The 25576-nt window shown below is 43.1% G+C and overlaps 1 protein-coding gene across 1 annotated transcript in view; it reads left to right on the top strand.

The window, feature by feature from the left end:
• Cfap54 (cilia and flagella associated protein 54) overlaps nt 1-25576 on the top strand; it is a 290811-nt gene that overhangs the window by 127276 nt on the left and 137959 nt on the right. The window contains exons 37-44 of the mRNA XM_040755053.1: nt 7049-7272; nt 7379-7514; nt 9235-9346; nt 17172-17324; nt 19507-19701; nt 21496-21583; nt 21864-22073; nt 24815-24881. Coding sequence (XP_040610987.1) covers nt 7049-7272; nt 7379-7514; nt 9235-9346; nt 17172-17324; nt 19507-19701; nt 21496-21583; nt 21864-22073; nt 24815-24881 — 1185 coding nt within the window. The remainder of the gene's footprint in view (nt 1-7048; nt 7273-7378; nt 7515-9234; nt 9347-17171; nt 17325-19506; nt 19702-21495; nt 21584-21863; nt 22074-24814; nt 24882-25576) is intronic.

Consider the following 25576-nt stretch of genomic DNA (forward strand, 5'->3'; position numbering starts at 1 on the left):
AACAGAGTAATTAAAGGGCACGGATTGTTTGCCTGGATGGAAAAAGACACACCTGTTCTTCATAAGAGAAACATTATGAACATTAAGAAGCATAACACACAGAGACTGAGGCAGCATCTACAAGGCCTGGGCAGATTTGCACCAGATGGGGTCCTAGAGCTGAAAGGTAAAGGGACTTGCCCTCATCCTTAATCCAGATGCAATCTCCAAATCATATAATAGTTGCCGACAAAAATTTAGTTTCCTCCAAGGAAGTCTCAAAGGGGAAGCAAACTACTCTTAAGGGTAGGCAAGCTTCATGCCTAGCACTAGATAACCAACAAGAAACAGACTCAGTGATATCTTTGGAGGCTCCTTATTTCACAATATCATGTCAGGACTTTTCATTTTTTAAATTTTACTTTATTTTTAAAAATTTTACTATATTGTATGTATTACACATAATAATACATACATATTTTATTCTCTCTCTTTTAGCACCACAGGTCCTTTGAGCATGTATCATGACTTTTAGTTTAGTGTTTTTATGGGATTCCTGAGTGTTCAAATCAGTGGATCTCTGTTTCTTGTGCCTTCTTTTGGACTTTTTCCTTTCTGTTTGTTTTGTCCAACTCCATTGTGTTAGTTTTCATTTTAATGCATTATGTTTTGTTTTCTTATTATCCTTTAGAAACCTTTTTTTAAAAAATGAGAGACATAAAAAGGGTGGGTCTGGATGGGAGGGGGTTGGGGAGGAACTTCGAGGAGTTGAGGGAGGGGAAACAATAATCAGGATATATTATGTGAGAAAAAAATCTATTTTCAATAAAAGGGAAAAATATCCAATGAAGATTCAGGTGCTCATAACACTAATAATGACTGAAACAAAAAAAGAAAAAGAAAAAACATGGGAACAGCTATATATATATATGGGGGAACAGATATATTATCCAAAATTCCAAACATGAAAGGGTGGACTAAATCACATTGGAAACATTATGGCATTGAAATGGGAAAGGAATCAAAAGTAGAAATATGTAATTTTACAATATTTCAAGGCTTAGTAAAACTGTAGTCAATAGGCTTACATCAAACTCGAAAGGTTCTTAGTAGCAAATAAAACAATCATCAGAATTAAGAGATAGCTTATGGCTAGAAAGATGACTCAGTGGGCAAAGTGCTTGTCAAGAAAGTGTGAAGACTGGAGTTAGGATCCCCAGGGCCCATGGAAAAGCCAAGTAGGCGTGGTGGTCTCTCTGTACTCCTACTGCATAAGAAGTGGAAAATGGGCTCCCTGGACAAAGCCATGTGTCTGGACTAGCTGAAATGACAAGCTCTGACTTAGTGTATAATGTAAAGAGAGACTGAGGAGAGTACTCAGTTTCAACCTGTGCATATACATGCACAAACATGCACGACTAGCACACACACACACACACACACACACTTATGCACGTGAACATACACATATATGTGTACACCACTTCTTTTTAAAAAAGAACTTTAGCGAAAATATTTGCAAGCTATACATGTGATGAAAGATCAATATTAAAGAGTGTTTGGAACTCAGCTAAATCACAAAAGAATAAATCTCAATATGCTGATTGAGAACGAGCAGCGTATCTATATAGACATTTTTCAAAATAGGACATCGACAGATGGTGAGATCGGACTCACACAAAGGTGGAAGGAGAGAATTGACTCCACAAAACTGTGCTCTGACCCACGTGTGTATGCCATGGCAAGCACACAAGCCTGATTCCCACACAGCATGTCCACATACACACATTCAGCAATAGATACATATATAAATAAATGGAAAGCGACATGCAAATATCCCGAAGGTAATTTGAAAATGCTCACCATCATTGTTCAGCAGGGAGATGCAAGTCAGAATTACCCTAAGTTGCCGCCTCTCCCAGTTGGGGGTGATGGTGACTTAAAATTGACAAAAGATAACAATTGGTGATGATGTTGTGGAGAAGAGGGAGTGGGAACTCATTGTTGATGCAACTGGGCAACTGGAAGTTGGTGAAGCCATTGGGGAAATGGTACAGAGGGTCCTCAAAAGCTAACTCCAGTGCGGTCTTGAAGTTCTCCCAGAGAGCTTATATATAGAAAACAGTTAAGGGATCCTGCACACCCATATTTATTGCTGTTCTGCTCACAACAGCTGAGAGGCAAAAGCCAAAAGTGGCAAAATTGGAGGAAGCGGAAGCCACCAATTGCCTGCTAACTGGAGTAGAATGTCTACATTGCAAACTCAAATATACAGGAGATGAAGTTAAAGGGCACCCAAAGGAAGTGGTAACAGCTAGCACTAGAATGTGGCATTAAACTCTGCATTTCACTAAAGGGACCAGGGCCATGCGGGGTTATCCTGCCTCTAATGGCTGTGAGGGAAACTTGAATGCAAACATTCAGGTAGGAAATGAAGAAAGGCGTTAGATTTGCAGCATGAAGATTTGTCAGTTCTTCGTGAATGAATTAAGTGGAGGAAGAGCAGCTTGAAGTACACCAGTCAGAAACAAACCCAAACTAATCAGATCAAGCATTCAGACCTCACTGTTGACACAAACGTAGTTGGCAGAGGAACATTTCACAGAAAGTCTTAGGAATGCAATCAACAGAGTCAATCCCTCAGGAGTGCTCCAGGAAGCAACATGGTTTCTTCAACAACAAAATGAAATTTTAAAAAGGGAGATGAAATCATCGATTAGAAAGGACTTGTGCCACACCCAAATTGCAGGGTTTGGGCCTTGTGCAGATCTTTCAGGAAATGGAAACATTTTCAGTATGGTTATCGACGAGTGATTTTAAGGGATTTGCTCGTGTGTGTGTGTGTGTGTGTGTGTGTGTGTGTGTGTGTGGTTGTATTTCTGTATGTAGTATGTATATGTGTATATGTATTTGCAGGTGTGTGAGTGCCACAGCACAACCTCCCTCACATGCTAATCCTTGTTTCTGCCTTCTTTGAGCCAAGGCCCCTTGTTGTTTCACTGTTGGGCTGCGTAAGCCAGGCTAGCTGGCCCTCAAGCCTCCATGCCGACCTCCCATCGTGCCCTGGAGCACAGACGCTGCTGTGTGTGTGTCCCTGGTGTTTCTATGGGTCCCATCCTGCCTGGGGATTCAGACTCATGTCGGCACTCTTGGGTGGCGGGCACTTTTGGCCACTGCATCATCGCCTCAGCCCTTCATTTTGTCTGTTTTTAAGGTTGGGTTATAATATTATGGTTGTGCTTTTATAAAATGAGTTCTTCACTCTTTAGAGATCATGTTGAAATATTTATAGATTGATTGGTGTAATTTCTGGGATATAATTAAAAATAATGAGCTAACTGAGTGTACTTTAAAATTTGAAAGCTATTGAAGCTTGTAGAAGGTACACGGGTCTTATTATTACTTTCCCTACTGTTTTTGGTGCAAAAGCTTAATAAAGCTTCTTAACGAATTGCACATGGCACATACTAATCTTGAAAACTTTAGGCTGTGACCACACCCAAACCTCTACCTCATAAAAGCTATTTCAGTCCTGAGGTGTCGACTCTGCTTGCTTCTTACTTAGTATTGTCTGGAAACATATCATGCTCCCCCTGCCCTTGCCCACCAGGTTGGAGTCAATGGAGAGACCCTAGAAATGAACCCAGTTCCTGCCATAGCATGTGAGCATGGCAAGCCAGAAAGTGCTGAGTGGGACAGGTCAACGAGAGCAGGGCGTGTGCTGAGGCCTCCGCTTGTTGATCAAAGAGACAGGAACTGGAGCTCGTCCCTTACACACATGTGACACCACAGACTCAGTGGATTGGGACCTGGGCTCATAACTCACTACATGGCTTCCTTGAGCATGTCCCATGCGCTGACACAATGTGAGGTGTAAACCTCACATGGACAGTACGTGCTATGGCACCTCTTCATTCTTTGAACCTCTGTAGCCAGATGGCAGCCATGATTTTCTAGCTTGAAGGAGTGGACCTTGCTCAGCCTTCATCTTTGTTAATACTTTTCCTCTGTGGCACATGGTTACCCCTAATGAGTCACCAGGGCAGAATGGGTGACCCCGTTTGGCTGTTTTGAGCTACAGCCTGGCCCTTAGATGGCCCATATACATTTTGCTTTGTATATTTTCAGAGGAATACACAATGCATCAGGTTTCATGGGAAGCGAGCACAACTGTAGTTAAAATAGTAACTTTTCGGTACAAAAATCTGTACAAAAGTCAGGCCTCTAGAGAAAAATCTCCTGTGCTGGCTACTTTTATGTCAACTTGACACAGGCTATAATCGTCTGGCAGGAGGGAACCTCAATTGAGAAAATGCCTCCGTAAGACCAGGCAAACAGGCAGGGCATTTTCTTAGTGACTGATGTGGGACGACTAAGTCCACTGTGGGTGGTGCCACCCGTGGGCTGATGGTGCTGGGTTCTATAAGAAAGCAGGTTGAACAGGTCATGAGAGGCAACCCAGGAAGCAGCTCTCTTCCATGACCTCTGCATCAGCTCCTGCCTCCAGGTTCCTGCCTGTTCCAGACTTTTTCTTTTTGGCCACCAACCAGCTCCCAAATCATGACCCAGAGACTTATTATTAGTTTTTGAATGCTCACTAAGGCATGTTTCTGGCTAGCTCTTTTAACTTAAATTATCATGTTATCTTCATCTGTCTTTTGTCTCAGGACTTATTACCTTTTTTATGTTTGCATATCTTCCTTTCACTGCTTCTCCATGTCTATCTGTCTAGTGGCTGCCCTCTTGCCTGGGGTATGTCCCTCCTTCTCTCTTCCTTCTCTCATTTTTTCTTTTCTTCAGCATAGATTTCTCCTCTTTTTTATTCTCTCTGACCTCCAGTCCCACCTATCCTCTATCTATCTAGCTATTGGCTGTTCAGCTCTTTATTAGACCAATTGGGTGCATTAGGCAGGCAAGGTGAAACCAATACAGCTTATCTTCACATAATTAAACAAATACAGAATGAATAAAAGTAACACACCTTTACAGAGTTAAAGCAATATTCTGCAGCATGAGCAGATGTAACACATCTTTACCTAGTAAAAATAATATTGCAGAACACCTGCCCTGTGTAAGTTCCTGCCCTCCCTGCCTTGATGATGAACAGTGATATGGATGTTTGGTCATAGCAACAGTAATCCCAACTAAGACAGAAACTGGTTCCAGAAGTGGGCTGTTGCTGTGACAAACCTGACCATGTTGCTTTTGGGAAGATTGTAGAAAGACTTTGGAACTCTTGTATAGAAAAGTCATTGAGTGTTCAAAGCTTGGTGAGTTTTGTTCTGTGGAAGTTTAGAAGATAAGAACATTGAGAGAAAAGCAAACAATGGAGGCCTGGTTTATGAAGTTCCAGAGGTAAGTGATCAAGAGACCAGCATCCTGGAGGTGAAATCTGAGAAGTATTTCCTCAGAGTCACCACACAGAAGCTGTGTTCTAGGGGCCAAGGTTGTACTTCATGCTGGAAGCTGAACTTGGTCATGGATGAGCATCTCCCAGGTGGTACTGAGTTTGAAGGCATGAAGAGCAGCTGAGACTTGGAACCGTGAGAGACAAGCAGAGGCCATTGGAGATGATGCAAACTCATTAAAAGTTGAAGGCCCAGTACTAAAGGGGTCAGGCAGAGAAGTTGAGGCTTGGCATCTTGAAGGGAGCCCAGGAGAGGTTATTGGTGAGAGTGCAGTATTTTGGAGATCCCAGTGGTACCTGAGGAAGAGCACCAAGGATAAAAGCAGTAGTTGAGTGGAGCCATCCTGAGTCTAGGAGATGAGCTTCCTGTGCTATGAATGGCTGTCCAAGCCCCTTGGAGGAGCCCAGAAGATTATGAGTAGATCCCAAGCATTGGACACTGAGTTATTTTCATAGTTGGAGCTTGTTTTTGGTTTGTTTAGCTTGTGACTGTGCCCTGGTTCTTCCCTCTTGAAGTAAGAAAGTATTTAATTTATTTTTGTTTTTATAGGCATGCACAATTATAGAGTTTATATTTTATAAAAGAGACTGAAATTTTAAAATGCTTATATTTGTAAGACTGGTGGTGGAACTTTTTGAATTTGAGTGTTTATATTATGATGTTGAAATTAATACATGATATTGGGGATGAATAAGAAAGGAAAGGCTGTGCCTTATCAGTGATGTATTTGTGTGTCAAGTTGACAAGGAGTCAGTTATGCTGGCTAGTTTTATGTCACCTTGACACACACTGTTATCATCTGAGAAAAGGAACCTCAATTGAGAAAATACTTTCATAAGACTAGGCTGTAGGGAAGCCTACAGGGCGTTTTCTCAATTATTGACCAGTCCATTGTGGGTGGGGCCATCTTGGCTGATGGTCCTGGGTTCTAAAAGAAAGCAGACTGAACAAGCCACGCCGAGCAAGCTAATAAGCAGAAGTATCCTTGGACTCTGTATCAGCTCCTGCCTCCAGGTTCCTGTCCTGTCTGAGTTCCTGTCCTGACCTCCTTCAGTGATGAACAGTGATGTGGAAACATAAGCCACATTAACCCTTTCCTCCCCAAGTTGCTTTTGGTTATGGTGCTTCATCCCAACAATAATAACCCCAACTAAGACACCTCCATAAAATTGACCTTTATATTAAGGAATTGGGTGTACTATTCTATATGCTAGTTAATGTGCCCAAATACCAGAGAAGATTATTATTATAAAAATGTTTTTCCTAAAAGCTGCATCTTACCGGTTTAATGTCATTACTTAAATCAACAGTGAATACATGCCAAGCTGTCTAATAAATATTAGCTGTCATTAAATAAGTTAAAATGTGAAATAGTTAAAATCAAGCAAAATTAAAAACTCAGTTGTACCATCACATTTCAGATAATCAGAGCCACACGTCTGGTGGCTGTGTTAAATGACCGTGCATACAAATCTAGCACATTTTTATCATCACTGAAGATTTTGCTGCACAGCACCATCTCCCATCACAGAGCTGTGACTCACATAGCATTAATTTTCCTTTGGGTTCGCCTCCTTCTCACGTTGCATTATCACACTTATTTACCAGAATATGCAGTACGACCTTAAGTTGGGCATCTTATCTCCATGTGCTTCCTGCAGCAAATCGAAGAGAAAGGCGACTTCAGCGTCCCCAGCTGCTATGGGAACATCAAATACGATAACGGGGGTTCCAGCCTGACTTTCGAGCATCCTTTGGATGACGTCAACGTGGTCGATTTGAAATGGATCTGTGACTTTGTGTTGAAGTCTCTGGAGGTTCTATACCAAGTGGAGAAGTGGGAGACGCTGGTGTCTCTCGCCATTCAGTTTAACATCATTTCACAGTATGTCCAGCCCCAAAGGCAACTACAAGTAACAGATTTGGGGGGAGGGGAGAAATGGTATTTTAGCGCAAGTTAATTTTTCAATATACTCTTTACCATGACCCAGTGAGCGCTATACAGAGCAAGTGACCCCGCTGTTGGTGTATGCACAGCGCCAGTTGCTTCTGAGGATACAGAAGTTCAATGGCCCCGATGTTGCTCAACAGGCTTGTGAAAGATATGAGGCTGACAATGGACAGAAGGTAATCTGTACCGTTTCTCAAGCGGCTGTGGCTTCCGGTTACCACACATATAAAAGGGAAGGATTTAGAAGCCAGATAAGCAGTATTTTCACTTGGGTGTTCTCTGTCCAGATCCTCGGATGTTACTGACAGTTTGCTCTTGCTCAGCACTTTCTAGATATAAGAATTAAGAAGTTAAGGTCTTCTCCACAAGAAACGAGTGTCCAGGTCAGGGCTGACACATTCCTTAGAAGCACTGGGGACAATACCTCAACCCCAAAGTAGTTTTCAGGGGCCTGTTTAATGTTTGCTTTCATTCTTGGCTAGCACCTCGTACTTCCCAATAAGTGTTTTGTTGTTTCTTTCGAACAAGATCTCCTATAGCTCAAGAATGACCCATAGCTTACAATGTAGTAGAGGATGAGCTTGAACTCCTGAGTCCTGGGATTGCAGGCATGTGCCACCACACTCAGCTCTCCTCCAAGTTTTTAAACTGTATTTTCATTTGGATATTTTTGAGATAGGGTCTCAAAACTCATTGTGCAGACTAGGTTGGCCTTCAACTTAACAGCAGTCCTCCAGTGTCTGCCTCTTGAGTGTTGAGAGTACAGGCGGCCCAGACCATACCCATCGGTAGCTGCAGGTTTGAGCTACATTATCCTTAGGACTTCTCACCTCGGGATCACTGCAATTGTTATCCTTTTGCTTGGAGTATGCTTCCCTCCACATGCCCACACTGACCTCCCCCTCACCTTTTGTACTCTGGGCTGAGCCTCTTCCTTTCTCTCATATTTAACACTGCATGTCCATTTGCACCGTCCCTCCATAGCAGCTAAAACTCTTCAACGTGCTGCACTATGTATTTTAGTATTGTGTTTTCTTAGAAGCCCCTGAGGTACATTCCTTCAGAATGGACATTTTTTGTTTATTTTGTTCACTGCTGCTACGTCATCCTTTTAGTATGCAGCAGTGCATAACACTCTGGCATTCAATAAAGATTTATTTAAAGAAGCTGGGGAAAGGATGGACCATCCTGGTGTATTTTATTAAACTGCAGGAAGGAGTTGGCATCTTATCAGACTGTTTCCATCTCATTATGGAAAGTCCTCAAGGGATGGTGAAGAAGCATTTTCACCACACTGGGCTGAGAGGCAGCTGCATCTTGATTGATTGGTTTGGGTTAGACCAAGGGATATGAGTAGAGATGGAGACGGAACAGGGTCTTGGACTCTTTAAGGGAATTTCCTTTCATCTAAACACTTTTCTGTTTTCACATATTTTACAATTTGAGGACTCAAACATCTGTTCAAGAAATTGTCAAAATAATATAGAAGCAATTAGTTTTGAAAAACTTCATCAGGGAAGTTAAAAATCACATTAATTATGAGTAGGCTGGAACCGAATCTGCCTTTGGAAAAGAAGACTGTATTTGGAATGTGCTTCATCTCACATAATGGAATATATATTTAGATCAGCGAAGTCTTAGAATATCAGAAAATCATATTCTAATTGCTGCATGTAATTTCCCCAATGTTCTCCCAGCTGTGCAGTGTACAAGAGAAATATGAAAAAATTCTATAGCCGAGTTTCCCCAGAGTCCTCCTGACTGAGTGTTGTTCCACCAGCTTTTACTCGTAGTACTGTTTCACATCTGCTTTGACAGAGATGGAGACAAACATTTCAAGTGATCCACACTTTAAACTACATATGCCTAAGTGCAGCCTGCTCTCATCTTTTTAAGATAACCTGCCGGAACTTCATTGGGAAGCAACTCACGATTGATCCTTCCTCACCCAAGACGCTGGCAGAAATAGAAGGAAGCAGTGATCTGCTGAAGTCACTTATCCTCTCAGGTTAGATCCAGTTTCAACTGGAATCTCAGTTTCCTAATTTAAGGTTTGTCGTTGAGTTCTACATGTCAACGCTCCCATGATGTGAGCAAACTCAATTTTTTCAGGTTTACTTGAAAATAAACCACTTGATACTTACATTTTATATTGCTGTAAATGTCCTACAAAGACGATAGACACTTTTTCAGTTTTAAAATCTTTTTATTAATTGAAGGGAAATGTAAGGAAATGAAAAGGAGAATTGATGAGAGAAATCTACTTTGCGCATTTTTCTCTTTTTCCCTTCTTGGAACTCATTTTTTTTATTTTAACTTTCTTTTTGCATTTCTCTTTTTCTCTTCTTGGAACTCATTGTTTTTTAAATTTTAACTTTTTTGTTTGTTTGTTTTACTGATCTGATCCTGACAGTAGCTTCTATTTCTTTGTTCAGTGTACAGGCTCCTACTAACTGTGACATGGTAAGTTGTTGGCAATAGAACCAGAGAACAGGCGAGGGCTCTCTCCTACCTTGATTTACATAGCTGCAAAGACTTCCAGAATGTTTCTGCCAGTACAGCTGTTAGAAATAAGGCAACAGGATGAGGTGAAACTAGAGGGGCTGCAGAGATCGCTCATCAGTGTAGTGAGCTTGCTGTGGTTCCAGAGGCCAAGGGATTGGTTCCCAGCACCCACATTGTGTCACTCATAACCGCCTGTGACTCTAGCTGCGGGCAGTCCTACTCCAACACAATACTGTGTGGGTGTCTGTACATATGTGGCATAGACTCACGTAGACATATACACGTGCATGCAGATAAAAATAAAATAAATCTAAGCCCAAACAGATCTAATTGTATTATCATGATTAAACAGACAGTTCTTTAAAGAAAAAGACGAGACTGGAGGTAGAGACTGTACTGTGCTGTGCTTCTCCTGAGACCATGTTTCTCAGACAGGACAGGAGTGTAATAATTGGGACGTTACAATTCTTTCACTTATTATTTATCTCCTATATTCCTGTAGATATGTGTAGATATGTTGTTAGTCCCTCAGCCATCATGTCATTCTGCAAAAACTTACTGAGTGTCTGCTAAATTATAAATGCTGTCATAAGGTTCGGAGAATACAAAGGCAAATGAGATCACTGATTTGTCAGAGAGGAGTTTATGGTCTGTTGAAGGAGACAAATAAAGTGGGCATTGTAACTGATTAATACTATCACTGTTGCTATGAACTGCAATGGTGTACAGCTAGTGATCATCTTTGAGGGACTGTAGGAGGCAAAAAGTCAGTAAGGTTGGCAGGAAGTAGGCAGTAAAATACTTCAGTGAGTAAGATGAAGGGGCTCAGGTTTATTTGGAGAGCAGAGGGGAGCCAGGCAAAACAATGCAAGGAGGAAAGGGTCAAATGATCCTGTTCACTCTCTTCAAAGTCTTCTACTGCAATGTGGGAAATAGGTTCAAAAGAACCCATGTGGAAACCAGAGACTTGCTGCTCCTGGCTTGTATATAAATGGAGGCCTGCAGCTGAGCAGTTACAGTAGAGAGGGAACAGACAGGAAAGAAGGGGAAAGGAAGGTCACAGGACTTCATTCTGTTCTGACTATGCATGGTGCGGGCCAGATGAGGATGGAAGGAACTCTCATTGTCATGGGGTTTGCATCAAGTGGATAATGATGTCTTCACCCACACAGGAAACCAACCAAAGGAGGCTGAGGTCAGAGTAAATGGGTGCTGTTGTATTCCTGACTTTGCCTGGATAGCCAAAGAGAGGCATGGGGTAGATTTGAAGAAGTGAGACTAACTCCTTTTTTAGGTTGTTTTTGCATGGATGGGTAGCTTGCCTGCTCATTAAGCTCCATCTGGGAGATAACCTTAGCTGTGTGCCTTTTATAGAAAGTCTTATTATATCCTGTCCAGGACCTCTGTCTTGAGTCTCGATCTGATTGGATACTTAAGTTCCTCAGGTGTGCTAGAATTCCCACCCTTTGGTGGGTATGTTTCATGAGTGCCTCTGGGCACTGGGGTGGATGTGGTCAGCTGTGCAGAAAGCAGACTCATCTTCCTCTCTAGGTTCCTTCCTTGGTAGATCCAACACTTGGCTGTGATTAGCATTTCCTTCTACGTGAGTACCATGAGATGCATAGTATCCCACCTTGTACCAGACGCTTCTTCCTTATTGACTTCAAACTATTGAAATACTATTACTGACTTTGAAATGCTTCCTGGAATTATCCATGGAAAATTTCTGAGTGCATTCATCTTGGATTGTTGTATCTTCTGGAGACAGAGACAGCTACAGACCACTGCCAGAACCCTAATTAGGTTACAAGGAAAAAGGTGTGCTAAAACTCTTAAAAAGGAAAAAGGAAAAGGAAAAAAAAAACGGTTTAGGAAAACACAAAGAGGTGTCAGCTATCCATAGAGGTTCTGCCGGGTGTTGGTGGTGCAGGCTTTTAATCCCAGCACTTGGAAGGCAAAGGCAGAGGCTGACAGATCTCTGTGAGTTCGAGGACAGTCTGATCTATAGAGTGACCAGGCTCCAAAGCTACAGAGAAATTCTGTATCAAAAAAAAAAAAAAAGTAGAGGTTTCCATAAAGACACATGAGCATTACGGTGGTTTATTGTAATCCCATTTTCAAGGTTTAGCTTTGTTTGTCAGTTGTATGAGAGTCGGTTGCATGTTCTGTTCACTTGTATTTCCAGTGCCTGACGTGATGCCCAGTACACATGTGCTCCACGTTCAGCAGCATGACTCTTCATGACAGGGATTCACCATGGGAAGGGAAGTGGCTGGGCAGTTTCATTATTGTGCCAACAGGAAAACAAAGATGCCCAGTGTCACTGGGTAATGTAGGCCTGTGGGACCACCATCACGTGGGAAAGTGTTGTGATGTGGTACAGGCCTGTTTAAAAAACAAACAAACGTGTAAGCAGCAGTGGTGATGCAAGTCTCCATATGACAAATGTTTACCCTACAACAAATATTTCCCAGACACATGACACACAAGCTAAAACAGTAACTCTCGGAGGTGAACGTTATCAACAAATTTTAATGGATATTTTAAAAACTAAGCCTAGAGAAAGTAGCTACCTCTCACATTATTTTGTTTATTTTAAAAATTAAAATGTTGCATCATTTCCTATCCCTCTAACTCCTCTATCTCCCTCTTTTAAGCATATCTCATCTTTCTCTTTATTATTGTTATAATGCACATACAAATGTAAATGAATAAATACATGAATACAACCCACTGAGCCCTTTAGTTTCGCTTCTATGTATTATATGTCCTTAGGGCTGGGGGTGGGGATTAGTCCTGGGGAAGACACAGTCCCTCCTCAACTGTTGCTCATTTTCTGTAGTTCTTCATCTAGGGATGAGGCCCATCCATGTTGGATGTTAATTAGTGTTGGAATTGTTCAGGCTTTGTTGATATTTCATGGGTGTGTCTCTCACTAATATGTGGAAGTTTTTTTAGTCTTCTTCCTTTCTCTTGGCTTGTTATGGGCCAAATGTTTCTGGCCTTTCAAAATTCATGTGCTGAAATTCTAGTTCCAATGTTATATTAGAAGGGGGACCTTTCAGAGGTGAGTAGGTCATGAGGCTAGAGTTCTCATGAGTGGAATCGTTCTTTGATGGTAGCACAGGAGAGCACTCTAGGCCTCTTTTTCTGATGTGGAAGGGATGCCCTTTGAAGGTAGCTATCAGCAGTCAGAAGTGAGGGCCCTCACTAAGCCCGAGCAGGTTGGCACATTGGTTTAGACCTCCAGCCTTCACATCTGCGAAAGGTGAATTTCTTTCTTTTGTAAGTTGTTCTTCTTTGTTATAGCAGCCAGACTCTACTGAGGCATCTGTTTATCTTCTTTCTCTGCCTCATTCTCCAAGCAGAAGATAAAACTAGGAGCGAATGAATTCTTGCAAGGAAAAAAAATCACACTAGCAATCTACAAACGTGAGGGTGTTGTAAATACGGGTAGGGGTGTGAGAGGTAGGGTATGAGGAACACAGAGTGTGCTTTGCAGAGAATGCAGAAGTGAATGCCAAGACAAGGTCATTGAGATTAGCCACTGAGCTTTGAAGACTGCACTCATTGTTACATAACAGGTAACAGGTACTAGGAATGTATGTAATACTGGACCAAACAGACAAAGACTTTGTCTTCTATGAACGTCGTCCTAGTGGAGACATCTAAATAAGCAAGTGAGATACAGTGTGTCAGAAGACCACGGGGATATGGGATAGTCTGGAAGGAGAAGTGCTTCCATTTTAAGTAGGGTGATAAATGAAGACCTCACCAAGACATTAACAGCTAAGCAATAACCTCAAGGAATTTAGAAGCAAGGCACAGGATATTTGAAAGTAGAATGTTCTAGACCAAAGTGAGCCAATGGGTTAAGCCTGTGGACTGGAAGCAAGCCTGGTGTAGAAGGGAGTGAAGGGTAGCCTAGGAAGCAGGCAGAGAAGTTGAGGGAGCCAGTTCCTGTACGTTCAGAGAGGTTGTTTTAGAGTTTTGGTGTTTTCTGTAGGTAACAAAGGGAGCAGGAGGAGGATTTGGGCCTAGGAGTGACACAAGAGAATTTGCAATTTAAAAGGAATCTTCTAGAAACAGTTGTGTAGTGAGGTATTTGTTTACACTGTATGTTATGTGTCATTTTGATTGGTTTATAGAAAACTGAATGGCCACTAGCTAGGCAGGAGACAATAGGCAGGATGTCTGTGGAGAAAGAGAGAATTCTGGGAATAAGAGAGGCAGGAGACACACGATGGAGACATGGAGCAAGTCAGACAAATGGTACAGAGGAGAGGACACTGAGCTATATAGCAAAATGTAGATTAATAAAATTATAATTTATAATTAAGTTATAAAAGCTAGATGGCAAAAGGCCTAAGATAAAGACTAAGCTTTCATAATTAGTATTAAGTCTCTGTGTCATTATTGAGGAGCTGGCGCTCCCACAAAGGGAAGACTACTACATTTGAGAAAGATTGCTGCAGAGTTGGGGCATCTAGTGGGCATGGCTAGAGTAGAAAGGGGGAAGCCAATTTGTAGTGCAGGTGCTTTAATTCTGAAGGAGGCAGCAGGGCCCAGATGTAGTGGAAGTGGAGTGGAATCTTTGAGAGATGGTGGACTTTAGGTGTTTTCTGAAGGGCCACCATTCTCTATGACTTGCTATGTGTTTGATTTGGAAGAAGAGTTAAAGACAATTCTACATTTTGGTTGAACATCTATAAAGATGATGTCATTCTCTACTGAGATTGGAAAGGCTGGAAGGGGTATACGAGAGAGAGAGAGAGAGAGAGAGAGAGAGAGAGAGAGAGAGAGAGAGAGAGAGAGAGAATGTGTTTGTAAGTGTGTGAGTGTGTGTGTGTGTGTGTGTGTGTGTTAGGAAGTCAGCTGGGATCACATGTTAGGATTGAGTTGTTGCACTCACAGCAATGTAGACCTTTATAGCTGAGTGAAAGTTTTTTTGGGAGGTGATTGGAAACAGAGATAAAAATCGGGAGTGATCAGAACACAAGATCCGGGATGATCCTTATGGGGGTGAGTGTAAATTAAGAAGGGAAGAATGGGATCTAAGGACTGATGACTGAGGTCCCGAGGTCAGGAGGTTTGGGTTGGGAGAGGGACTTTTGTTCCAGAGATGAGATCTATCTATCTATCTATCTATCTATCTATCTATCTATCTATCTATCTATCTATCTATCCTATCTATCATTTGTCTATCTATCTATCTTATCTATATGTGTGTCTGTGAGGGTGTCAGACCCCTAGAACTGGAGTTACAGGCAGTTGTGAGTTACCATGTGGGACCTGGGAATTAAACCTGGATTCTCTGGAAGAGCAGCCAGTGCTCTTAACTGCTGAGAGATGAAACTAAAACTAGTGGGCTAGTTTTTTAAACAAAGGGAATGTCATGTCAAAATTATGTTGAATCTGTTGCATGTCGTTTCATGTTCTATTTTCCTTCCCTTCTACTAATTTTGTGATTTGCTTTCCCCCTTAAGCCATCAGGTGGACCACTGTGTTCCTTATTTAAAATCTTCCCTGATATAATGTACTTCTCCCTCTGGAACCATAAGCCCAAACAAATTCTTCCCTAAGTTGAAAAAAATGGAGTGGGAAACAATGAGTGCAGACAACTTTTGGGGGAAATTTTGGTATAAAGTGGAACAGAGAAATAGGATGCTAGCCTGAGGGGAAATGAGCCAAGAGAGAGATCTTCTTCCTTTTTAAAGATGGGAGAAATAATATCAAAATACGCTGTTGGGAATGATTCTCTGGAGGAGGAAATGGATGCTTTGAAGGAGCGGGGAGTTGAGAATTGCTAGAGTGAAGGTCTCCATGGGCAGCTGGGCACTGATGTGGGGCTGGGTGAATATTTTCCAAATCTCCCTGGCTTGCTTTGACTGTTTCTTTTCCACTGAGTGGGCAGTAAGCAACCTGCCCTGAGAGAATGGAGGCAGAGGCGGCGCCCTTGATGACTCCTTTGCCATAGAGGTCACTGACTGTTCCTGTTGCCTCCAGCAGCCCCCTGGTAGCCACTGCACAAAGCTCCATCAGGTGAACAGTCTCGCAGCCACTGCCTCTCTCTGTGGCACTCCTGCATGAACAGAGCTGGTACCTCACCTTTCTAAGATCCTGGCGCATATGTACCAGTCCTTCTGGAAGCGTATTCCTGGTTCTCCACTGGAGAAAATAAAGGCGACACCTTTAGTGAAGGCTTCAGGACTGGAGCGGACCCTTTTGTTCAACAGGATAGTCAAGTCTGCTTACTGTGTCTCAAACTCCTTACCATTGCTGCTGTCTGTCTATCCTAATGCTGGCATAAGACACGCGTGTGTTCTCAGGACCATTCCCCTGGATCCCAGATTGTGATGCTGATTTGGCAGCCCCCCACCCCCATGTCTTCTTTTCCTCATCTGTAAAATAAGGGTAATAATGGTCTATATCTCTCATGGCCGTTTTTAGGAGTCAATCACTTACAGTAAATTACTAGACTTATCGGGGCTGGAGAGATATCAGTGACCATTTTCTGCCCCTCTTTATTTCTGTCTTCTTTATTTCCCTCATTTTATCATTTTCTATGCAAATGTGCCTTTAATTCTCTCATGTTAGAAAGCCTTATTTCATCAGCTAGATGGGGCGCTTCTTAAGGATGAGGTCACACCCTTTGACCTCTTAGGGTTGTTCTATTAACTAGGAAGTGGCTACATCATCAAGATGTTATATTTTTACTGGGACCTCCTACTTGTTCAGCTTATTAAAGAAGAAAATCCCTTAGCTATTTAGTGTGGAATCCTGCAAGTCCATTCACTTTCAGCCCACCTGCAGCTGTCCAATTCCTGGACCACCCTCACTGCCCAGAGACCAAGTGGCAACTCTCCCACCGGCTTCTCTTCCTGGCACGTGTCAGAGCTCCAGCCCCATGCATGGTCTTACCTGCTCCCCCCCACACCCCCTGCCCGCCTTTCCCTCCCCTTCTGAGACCAGCTGCCCGGCTCCAAGACTTTTTTGTTTCTTCCCTTTGTTTCCCAGTGCACCTGGACTTTGAAGAGGTTGTTGAAAAGGAGTAGATTACTTCATTTTTTAAATGAAAAGTAGGTTTCATAAGGAAAATTGGCACTATCTAAAGCTATTTGCATTTCTTAGTAAAAAAATTAAAACTTTTCTCTCTCTCAAAAAAAAAAGAACTTTGAAATATCCTATAAAACAAAATTCATGACACGTCAAACACCTGCTACTGACTGGGGCCTTTGAATTCAGCAGCTTCGGGTCCAGGCCAAGAAGGTCTCTATACTAGAACAGTTTGCGTTGTCCTGTATCCCTAATGGTCTCCTCTGTTTCAGAGCACAAAAGGGCCCAACAGCTTGTCTGTGTGCCCGTGGATGTGGCCGACACTTTGAGATGCTTTCGAGAGACCCTGGAAAAGTCCAGGTATCACAACAGATCAGTGCGACACAGCAGGAAGCTGCTTTTGCTATTTCTCGCACAGACACAAGGTAAAGGTTATTCTCTGCCCGTTGATCTGTGCTTCGGTGGGTTACCATCCGGCAGAGCGTTCTGGCCTCACAACCCCTTCCCGGCAACATGCTTTTCCCCGGCAGCCTTTTCCTATCTTGTCTAGCAGATTTCATCATCTGTCTCATACACTTTATTCCAGCCAAGGCATCTGTCCTGCCTCAAACTCTCTGCTGGACCAGCCAGCTTCCGGGAATACAGTAGCCATAAAGGAAAATGGCATCTATGGAGGTGTTGGTTCTGTGCCTTGGAGGCCTTGGAGCTTTCTTTGCAGGTGTAGAGCTATGATGACTGTCCATTGGGAGGTGATTGACTCATACCAAGTTAAGCAGAACCTCTTGCCAGACGCCACTCTTCAGTCTCAAAGAAAGAGCTGGATTTAAAAAACGGCATTGGTAAAATTTCTGTTGCAGAGACTGGGGAGAGGGAGAAAGAAAGATGGATGTTTGTGGCGTGAAGGTAGAAGGGACGCTTTGGAGGGGAGAAAGTGGACCAGCAAAGGAGCAGAGGGCAGTTAGGAGGGGTGAGTAAAGACAAAAGGGAGGGCAGTTAGTTAGGAGGGATGAGTAAAGACAAAAGGGAGGGCAGTTAGTTAGGAGGGGTGAATAGAGACAAAAGGGAGGGCAGTTAGTTAGGAGGGGTGAGTAAAGACAAAAGGGAGGGCAGTTAGTTAGCAGGGGTGAGTAAGACAAAGTGTGGATGCTAGGGAGGTAGTTCAGCTGGTAAAGACGAGGACCTGGGTTTCATCTCTGGAACCCAGGTAAAACAAAGCACGCTGATCACAGCGGAGCTGAGTAAGTGGTTCTCTGGTGCTCACTGGCCGGCTAGCCTGCCTTAATTGGTGAGTCCTGGGAGCATGCATAATTTACTCTCTGTATCATATTTGCCTCCTTCAATTTCTAGCTATATTATTGGTACCTAAGGACATGAGTTACAAAATCAAGGCTAACTCCTCAGAAAGGTTCTCCCGGCTAACCCTGAGGCTCGCCCGGTACTGAAACATCCTCATAGTTCATCCCCAGTCCTCAGGGTGTGGACTTCAGCCTCCATCAAGCTTCTCCCTCGGCTCCATTGCTTCCCTGGCCAGATTTTCCCTGTGTTCTCCGATCTTCTAACAAGACAGATTTTTCTCCATTCCGTTCTTCTTGTTTCAGGTCAGAGCTACACATACATGTTGCTTCTCTCCATGAGATTTCTGTCCCAGAGGTCAACTAAAATCTTAATTATGGAAAACTGTTTTTAAGAAGGCAGACTCAAACCCTCTCACTTCCCCCAGCTTGCAAAAGAAGCAGAATATTAGTTCAGCTTTAGCCTGTCTGTCTGTCCTGTGCTGCCTTAGCCTGTCTTTCTGTAGTGCCTTAGCATGGCTAGCTACCCCTTTGTACTGCCTCAGTCTGTCTGTCTGTCCTTAAGTAGTGCCTTAGCTTGTCTGTCTGTCCTTCTGTGCTGCCTTAGCCTGTCTGTCTGTCTTTAAATAGTGCCTTAGCCTGCCTGGCTACCCCTCTGCTGCCTTAGCCTGTCTGTCTGTCCTTCCGTGGTGTCTTAGCCTGCCTGGCTACCCCTCTGTTGCCTTAGCCTGTCTGTCTGTCCTTCTGTGGTGTCTTAGCCTGCCTGGCTGCCCTTAGCCTGTCTGTCTGTCCTTCCGTGGTGTCTTAGCCTGTCTGTCTGTCCTTCCGTGGTGTCTTAGCTTGCCTGGCTGCCCCTCTGCTGCCTTAGCCTGCCTGTCTGTCCTTCCGCGGTGTCTTAGCCTGTCTGTCTGTCCTTCCGTGGTGTCTTCGCCTGCCTGGCTGCCCCTCTGCTGCCTTAGCCTGCCTGTCTGTCCTTCCGTGGTGTCTTAGCCTGTCTGTCTGTCCTTCCGTGGTGTCTTAGCCTGCCTGGCTGTCCTTCCGTGGTGTCTTAGCCTGCCTGTCTGTCCTTCCGTGGTGTCTTAGCATGCCTGGCTGCCCCTCTGTTGTGTTTTTCCTGAAACATGAAGATGCGGAGCTCATCCACTTGAACAGCTGCAGCCTTCAGCATCCACCCTGGACCCCATGGTTAAGAAAACGGCATCCCTCTGTACACAAAGCTGTCCTTCCTTCCTGCCTGGCATTCCTCTACCTGTCCATTTTCTCCTCTTTTTCCACTTACCATTTTCCTTTTTTTTTTTTTTCACCATACCTTTAGGTGAAAAAGGAGGGGCAAACAACACACAGTTTTCCTCAGGGAAGGTGGAGTTTTGCCTGGGAACAGAAGAGATGCACATGTCAACACCCCCCGACCTTTCTCAGGAAAACTTCAGAGTTTTTAGTTCCGTGGAGAAAAGCAAACTTCCCTATTCACAGCTGGGGCTGGTAATTTCTTCCTTTTACCAAACTATAGGTAAGGCCAACGCATTACGAATTGTCAGTATGACCTTCAGTTTTAGCATGACGTTACCTCTGGTCCTGAGATGTTACCTTTAAAAGCAGGATGAAAGTTGCAGAGATGCGAGGTCCAGCCAGTAAAAGAGCTTGTTGCACAAGAGTGGAGACCCGAGTTCAATCCTCACGTAAAAGTGGAAGGAGAGAACCAACCCCACAAAGTTGTCCTCTGACCTGGACCTGTAACCTATGGGATGTGCACACCCCTTCCACATACAAACACTAATAATAAGTGAATTTTTAAAAATTAAGCAGGATGAAGGAACTTGAGTGCAGTCTTTCAGGCTGTGATAGAACATTTTAGAGGTGGGAGATGCTTCCAGCTGCTCTCACCTGGCTGTGACCACTGTAAGATTGTAGGTCATCCCTCTGCCCTGTTCTTCTCTTGCTGGAACTGCAAGCTCCTTATGAGGATGGTGACACTGGCAAGCACTTTTGCTCTGCCCTGGATAACCTCACCCTCACATCTTTCTCTTACATGTCATTTTTCTAAAAATCCAACAATATGTCTTTAGCCTATATTGTATGCCCAGGGACAGTCCCCTTTGCTACAGACATTGTATCATTCTCCCTTTATTTCCTAAAATAAAATCTGTAACTTATATGTTCTTTGTAATCCGTGATTTCTGAAAATTCAGTATGGAGCTGTAAAGATAAAATAAGGAGGAATACGAAATGACTCTAATTAGATTCTATGGTTTAATATATAAATGAGAAAGTACAATCAGGCCAGCTGCTACCATCTCGATTGAGGAATCACCATGGCGATGGGTATAAACATGACACAGGTGTGTTGCACTGGTGAATTAAGTTCTATCAGCACTGTAAGTTTTGTTCTGAACAAAACCAAACGCTGCAATGGTTATATTTATGGAAAATTAGGGCAATTAGAAATCAGACAAAAATGCCTTTAAAAGACCCTACAAAACAAAGTTAGATATTGGCCTTCATGAGCCAATATCTTGATCGCTGTGGGACAGGTTTCTGCAGGGCATCCTGCATCCTTGGTTGCTACCTGCAATGTTCCAGGTGATACTACTTTATGACAATTCACAAAACCCTGCCTGATGTCTCAGAGATGCCGTCCAAGAGAGAGTGCTCTGCTCATTAGAAACTCCTGCCATGTCTGTTGGTTTCTTTTGGTTATACAACCCTAATTGTAGGTGCATTCATTAGAAAACTGAAAATGAATGATAAAAAAAAATACTCTCCCCAATCCCCAGATCGGTGAAAGAAAAAAAATCTGATCTGCTAGGATCTTATCAGATCTGCTGAAAACCAACCCTCGGGACTGTCCTGTCTGTTACAGTGTAATCACCACCTCTCCGAGTAGCATTCCAGGACCTCTAGAATGTAGGCACTACTTCCCTCCTGCGTGTCCCAGTACATCCTCTTTAGAATGTCTAACTCCAGGCACCCACTCCAATCTCATCTCTGTAGCTTTTCCCCACCCCCTCAAGTCTTGTTAACCAAGTCTGCCAGCCAGCATGCTTCACTTTGCTTTCTCTATGGAGCCTCTGTGTTTCTGGGACCGTAGACCCAATCTCCCGTTCCTCAGTGTTCAAACAGAACCTCGTTTGCTCTCTCTCTGGGTATATATAGTGTGTGACATTTGCAAACACTATTAACTTGGGTTTTTCTTACTGCTGTCTCCACAGTTAAGAAATAATGCTATGGAAAATATTCTTGCAAATATAGAGGAAATATTTTCCTTAGAACTGACATTTGTTCTTTTACTTGATTAAAAATACAGACGTTCTCCAAGCCAGCAATCAAAGGAGCCTTAAAGTTCAGTCACTGCATTCACTTGGAAGTCTCTTCATCTTTGCAGAAAAGAGAAGGTACTGCTGTAGAAGTTAGCAAAGACACAAACTTTTGTTTGTTCAATTTTTTTTTAATTAGGAAAAAATGATTTCTTCCATAAATGTTAGTTCTACAGTAATATTGCATTTCTTCACTTGGTTTATTACATGATAGAGACTATTGGGAACACACCCTATGGTTTTACCCCCTAATATTTGCAGTGGCTGAATGCTGGTCTGCTTGCTTTTCCTCTTGGGGGGGCTGTTTTCATTACTGACCTCAGAGGACATCCCACTCAGTGCTCTGTTTCTCTCTTAGGGCTGCTTTTAAATGTTGGTGTCAAGCTCTTGATGGCATATTCAGAAAGCCAGATGCGTTGCACACATGGAAAGAATTTGGCACCCCCCTCTCCAGTGGCACCAACAATTCTTCACCTCCTGTTTTCAAAGACTACAGTGAAGAATTTCTATCAAAGCTTGGCATTTGGGGGTGTTTGCAAGGGGCAGTGATTGCAGCAAAGATAGCACAGTGAGTACGAGCATGGGGTGAGCCGTGCACTAACACCGCCTTGGCTTCCTCTACGGTTATGCCCATCTAATAGGGCAATGCAATTTCATGCTGTGATATTTTTACTTATGACTGTCCTTTCCTTCTGTGACATTTCTGCCCCCAGGAAATGAGTCCCACCTGAATACAGACCTTTTCTTTATTTATTGATGCATCCCAAGTGCCTGGCATGGTGTTGGCTCTCAGCAGTACTTACATAGTGAACAACGTGTGTAGGAATTGTTGATGTGGGGCAGGAGTATAGCAGGCTGGCTACTCAGCCAAGTTTGAGAGCATCCCTGGAACCCCATGTCCTTAGTGTTATTTGTCCTCTAAGATTCAGTGTCCTTGTGTATAGACTGTGGTGGACACACACACACACACACATACACTACTGGCTAGCTTGATTTGCCATAACAGTAGCCTCAAGCTACAGACATTTGTCATATTATAGTGTTAGAGGCTGGACACCTGGGGTTGACATGTTGGCTGATGCCTTCTTGAGACCTCCTTTGCGGCTTGTAAAGGTGGCCACTTTTCTCTGCGTTCACATGTTTTTTTCTCTTCTCCTTAGAAGGACACAAATGATGTTGGACCAGGGCCCATCCCTGACCCATGCCATCATCTTCATTAGAATGCCTCTTTAAAGACTCCATCTCCCAGTGTACTCCTGTTCTGAGGTTACCAGGAGTTAGACCACAGCGCACCTCCCAGTCTATTACACAGCAGCGTCCCTTCCCTACTGGTGCCGTAACGAGTTACTACAGTATTTTAAAACAAAAACAAATTTCTGTTGCTCTGTGGTGCCAAGGATTAACGCAGGGCTTCTCACATGCTAGGCAAGCACTGACCACTGGGCTACAGCCCCAACCTATGTACACATTTATTATCTTACAGTTAGGAAGTCCCAAAGTCCCAAAGTCAAGGTGTTGTGGGCTATGCCTCCTCTGAAAACACTAGGGTAGGTCTGTTCCCTGGGCCTTTCCTGCTGCAGGATCCTCTTTTGCTCTGTGCCTTAAGTTTTAACAAGAGTGTCTACAGATAGCTTGCTCTCTGTCCAGCATTTCTCTGTGTTCCTCCTCACTCTAGCTCAGCTCTCTCTGGCCTTCACTTCCACCCTCACATTTCCCTGTGCTGCCCAGGCCTTCTGGTCCTTCTGCTCAAGTGCCACTGGGGCTACACTGAGGCTGTCAAGACAACTGTGGGTGTTTGCCCCATCTCAGGCTCTCTAATCGAATTGTATCTGCATAGTGTCTTGCCATAAAAGGTAGGATTTTCCCAGGTTCTTGAATTCGGGTACAAGGGTCTTTAGACTGATTCAGCCTTCCACCCATAAATGTTTATCACAATGCTTTGTATATGGTTAACGTCTTACATAATGGCTGGAGGAAATTCCAAAAGGTCAGAGTAGGAGTCATTTCCTTAGTTCACCTGTGAGGTATGATGAAGAAAATGCCACACCGTATTTTGAGTTATATGGCATATTAAATGACGAAACTTTTAGCTTTCACAAAATTGGTACTTTGGTAAGTAGAGGAAGTAATACATTTCCCTAAAAGTATTCCACATGAAAGAACATCCGTCAATTTTGACTTTGTATCCTTGGGAAGGAACTCATCCTTGGACTAAATAAAGCCAAAGAGATACACACACACATTCAAATACACATACACGTGAGCACACACATATACATGCACAGCAGACTTAGGACTTGGTAGAGCTTGGAGTGAGGCTGAGAAAGGAGAGAGAGGAAGATTGACACCTGGGAAGGGACAGTCATATTGCTGAGGGCACCTCATCTCGGAGCCTCTGAAATTATTACCTGGTGATTTCAAGTAAGAAAGTCATTTCCTGTTCCTGCCTGCAAGCTTGCTCCCCGAGGGGACTGAGCCCACAGTGACTTTAGCTGGTCTCGTATTCTCAGAGCAGAGGACACTCTTTGAGTGCAGGGTCCCACACAGATGACCTCAGATGGACTGTGTTGTCACCACAGTCTAGCCAGCTGCCTGCTTTTACTCAGTAAGATCTAAGAGAAGGCAATTTGGTTTACTGCTGCAAAGGCGGGTTGCAAGTGTCAAATAAAGAAACACAAACCCCTCCAAGGGACGTAAGAGGAAGCAATCATACAGAGGTATGATGTTCATTTTGCCTGGAAAGGCTTAATGTGGTGAATGGCAACATACCATTCAGCCCCAGGCTTTGGGGGCAATAATTCAACCATGCTCGTGTGAATCCTTCTCATTCCTCTTTTCTTTTCTTTTTTTTTTTTTGCCAAAAAATTGGCACTTTAAGGGATTTACTTGATGGAATTAATAATATAAGCACTCAAAACTTTACTTACAATATTTGAATTAGCATTGGAGGAAAAATGTTGAAATTGATATTTTTATGTATGATACATCTATACAATAAAACACTATAGTTTTTTAAAGTAGCTTATATAATACATAATGAATATATAGTATCTGTGGTATAATTTTAATCTTAATATGAATATGCTTTTCTTTCTTTGTGTGTGAATATAAAAGAAAAAGTCTAGAAGAAAATCAACAGAAATATTACCAGTGGTAGGATATAGGTTAAATTTTCATCTTCTTTGTTTTCCTTAAGTTTTCTGTATATATTTGTCCCCCAATGTTTCCTGGATTCTAGACACATATCTGAATACATTCATATCAAAACTTTGGAATGTTATCTACTAATTGGTTTTTCTTATAATTTAGGTTTATTAAGACTGCAAATGTTAAGAAAAGAATCAACTGTTGCATCTTGTCTGCGTTGCTTTTTCAGGTAATGGTTTATGTATGCTTACTGGAGTGATAGAGTCATTTATGGTTTTTTTATTTAAATTAGAAACAAGCTTCTTTTACATGCCAATCCCAGTTCCCTCTCTCCTCCCCTCCTCCTCCACCCCCCACCGAGCCAAGAGTAACCAGTGAACAGTTGCAGGTTACCCAGAGCATAAAAATCGCAGGTAGAAAAGCAGCAGGAGCTCACTGAACCCCACAAGCTCATTTTCCTGCGCTGGCTGCTTATGGCTGGCCCCTTCCTTCCCTGCTAAGGCGGAACAGTCACTTTGCTGTCCCATTCCTCCTCTATTGGGTACAGTTTTACCCATAGGGAAACTGTGTGTCCTGTGTTTAGTGGGCTCTCATAGTTGTCAGTATAGAACCGGTCTGTATGACTCCACATGGTTGCCAGGCAGGGCTCACCTCAACTATTAAGTAAGGTTGTGCATGGCTGCATGGGAGAGCGTCATAAAGGGAAGGTAGGAGATAACCTGACACGAGGCCTCGGGAGTGTTTGTGTGCCTCAGGATTTCTCACTAAAGAAGAAAGACGCTTTTACCTGAAACATGAGACATCAGAGTCCGGCTGTAAGCAGGGCTTTCTGCCAGAGGTCCTGTTTGTGGTCATGGATGGTAGATGTCCTTGCTGTGAGTGTCACAGTCAGCGGATGGCTTCCAGAATCTGGATAGATAAGCA

This window comes from Mesocricetus auratus, unplaced genomic scaffold (assembly GCF_017639785.1).
Source record: "Mesocricetus auratus isolate SY011 unplaced genomic scaffold, BCM_Maur_2.0 Super-Scaffold_100011, whole genome shotgun sequence".
Classification (NCBI taxonomy): domain Eukaryota; kingdom Metazoa; phylum Chordata; class Mammalia; order Rodentia; family Cricetidae; genus Mesocricetus; species Mesocricetus auratus.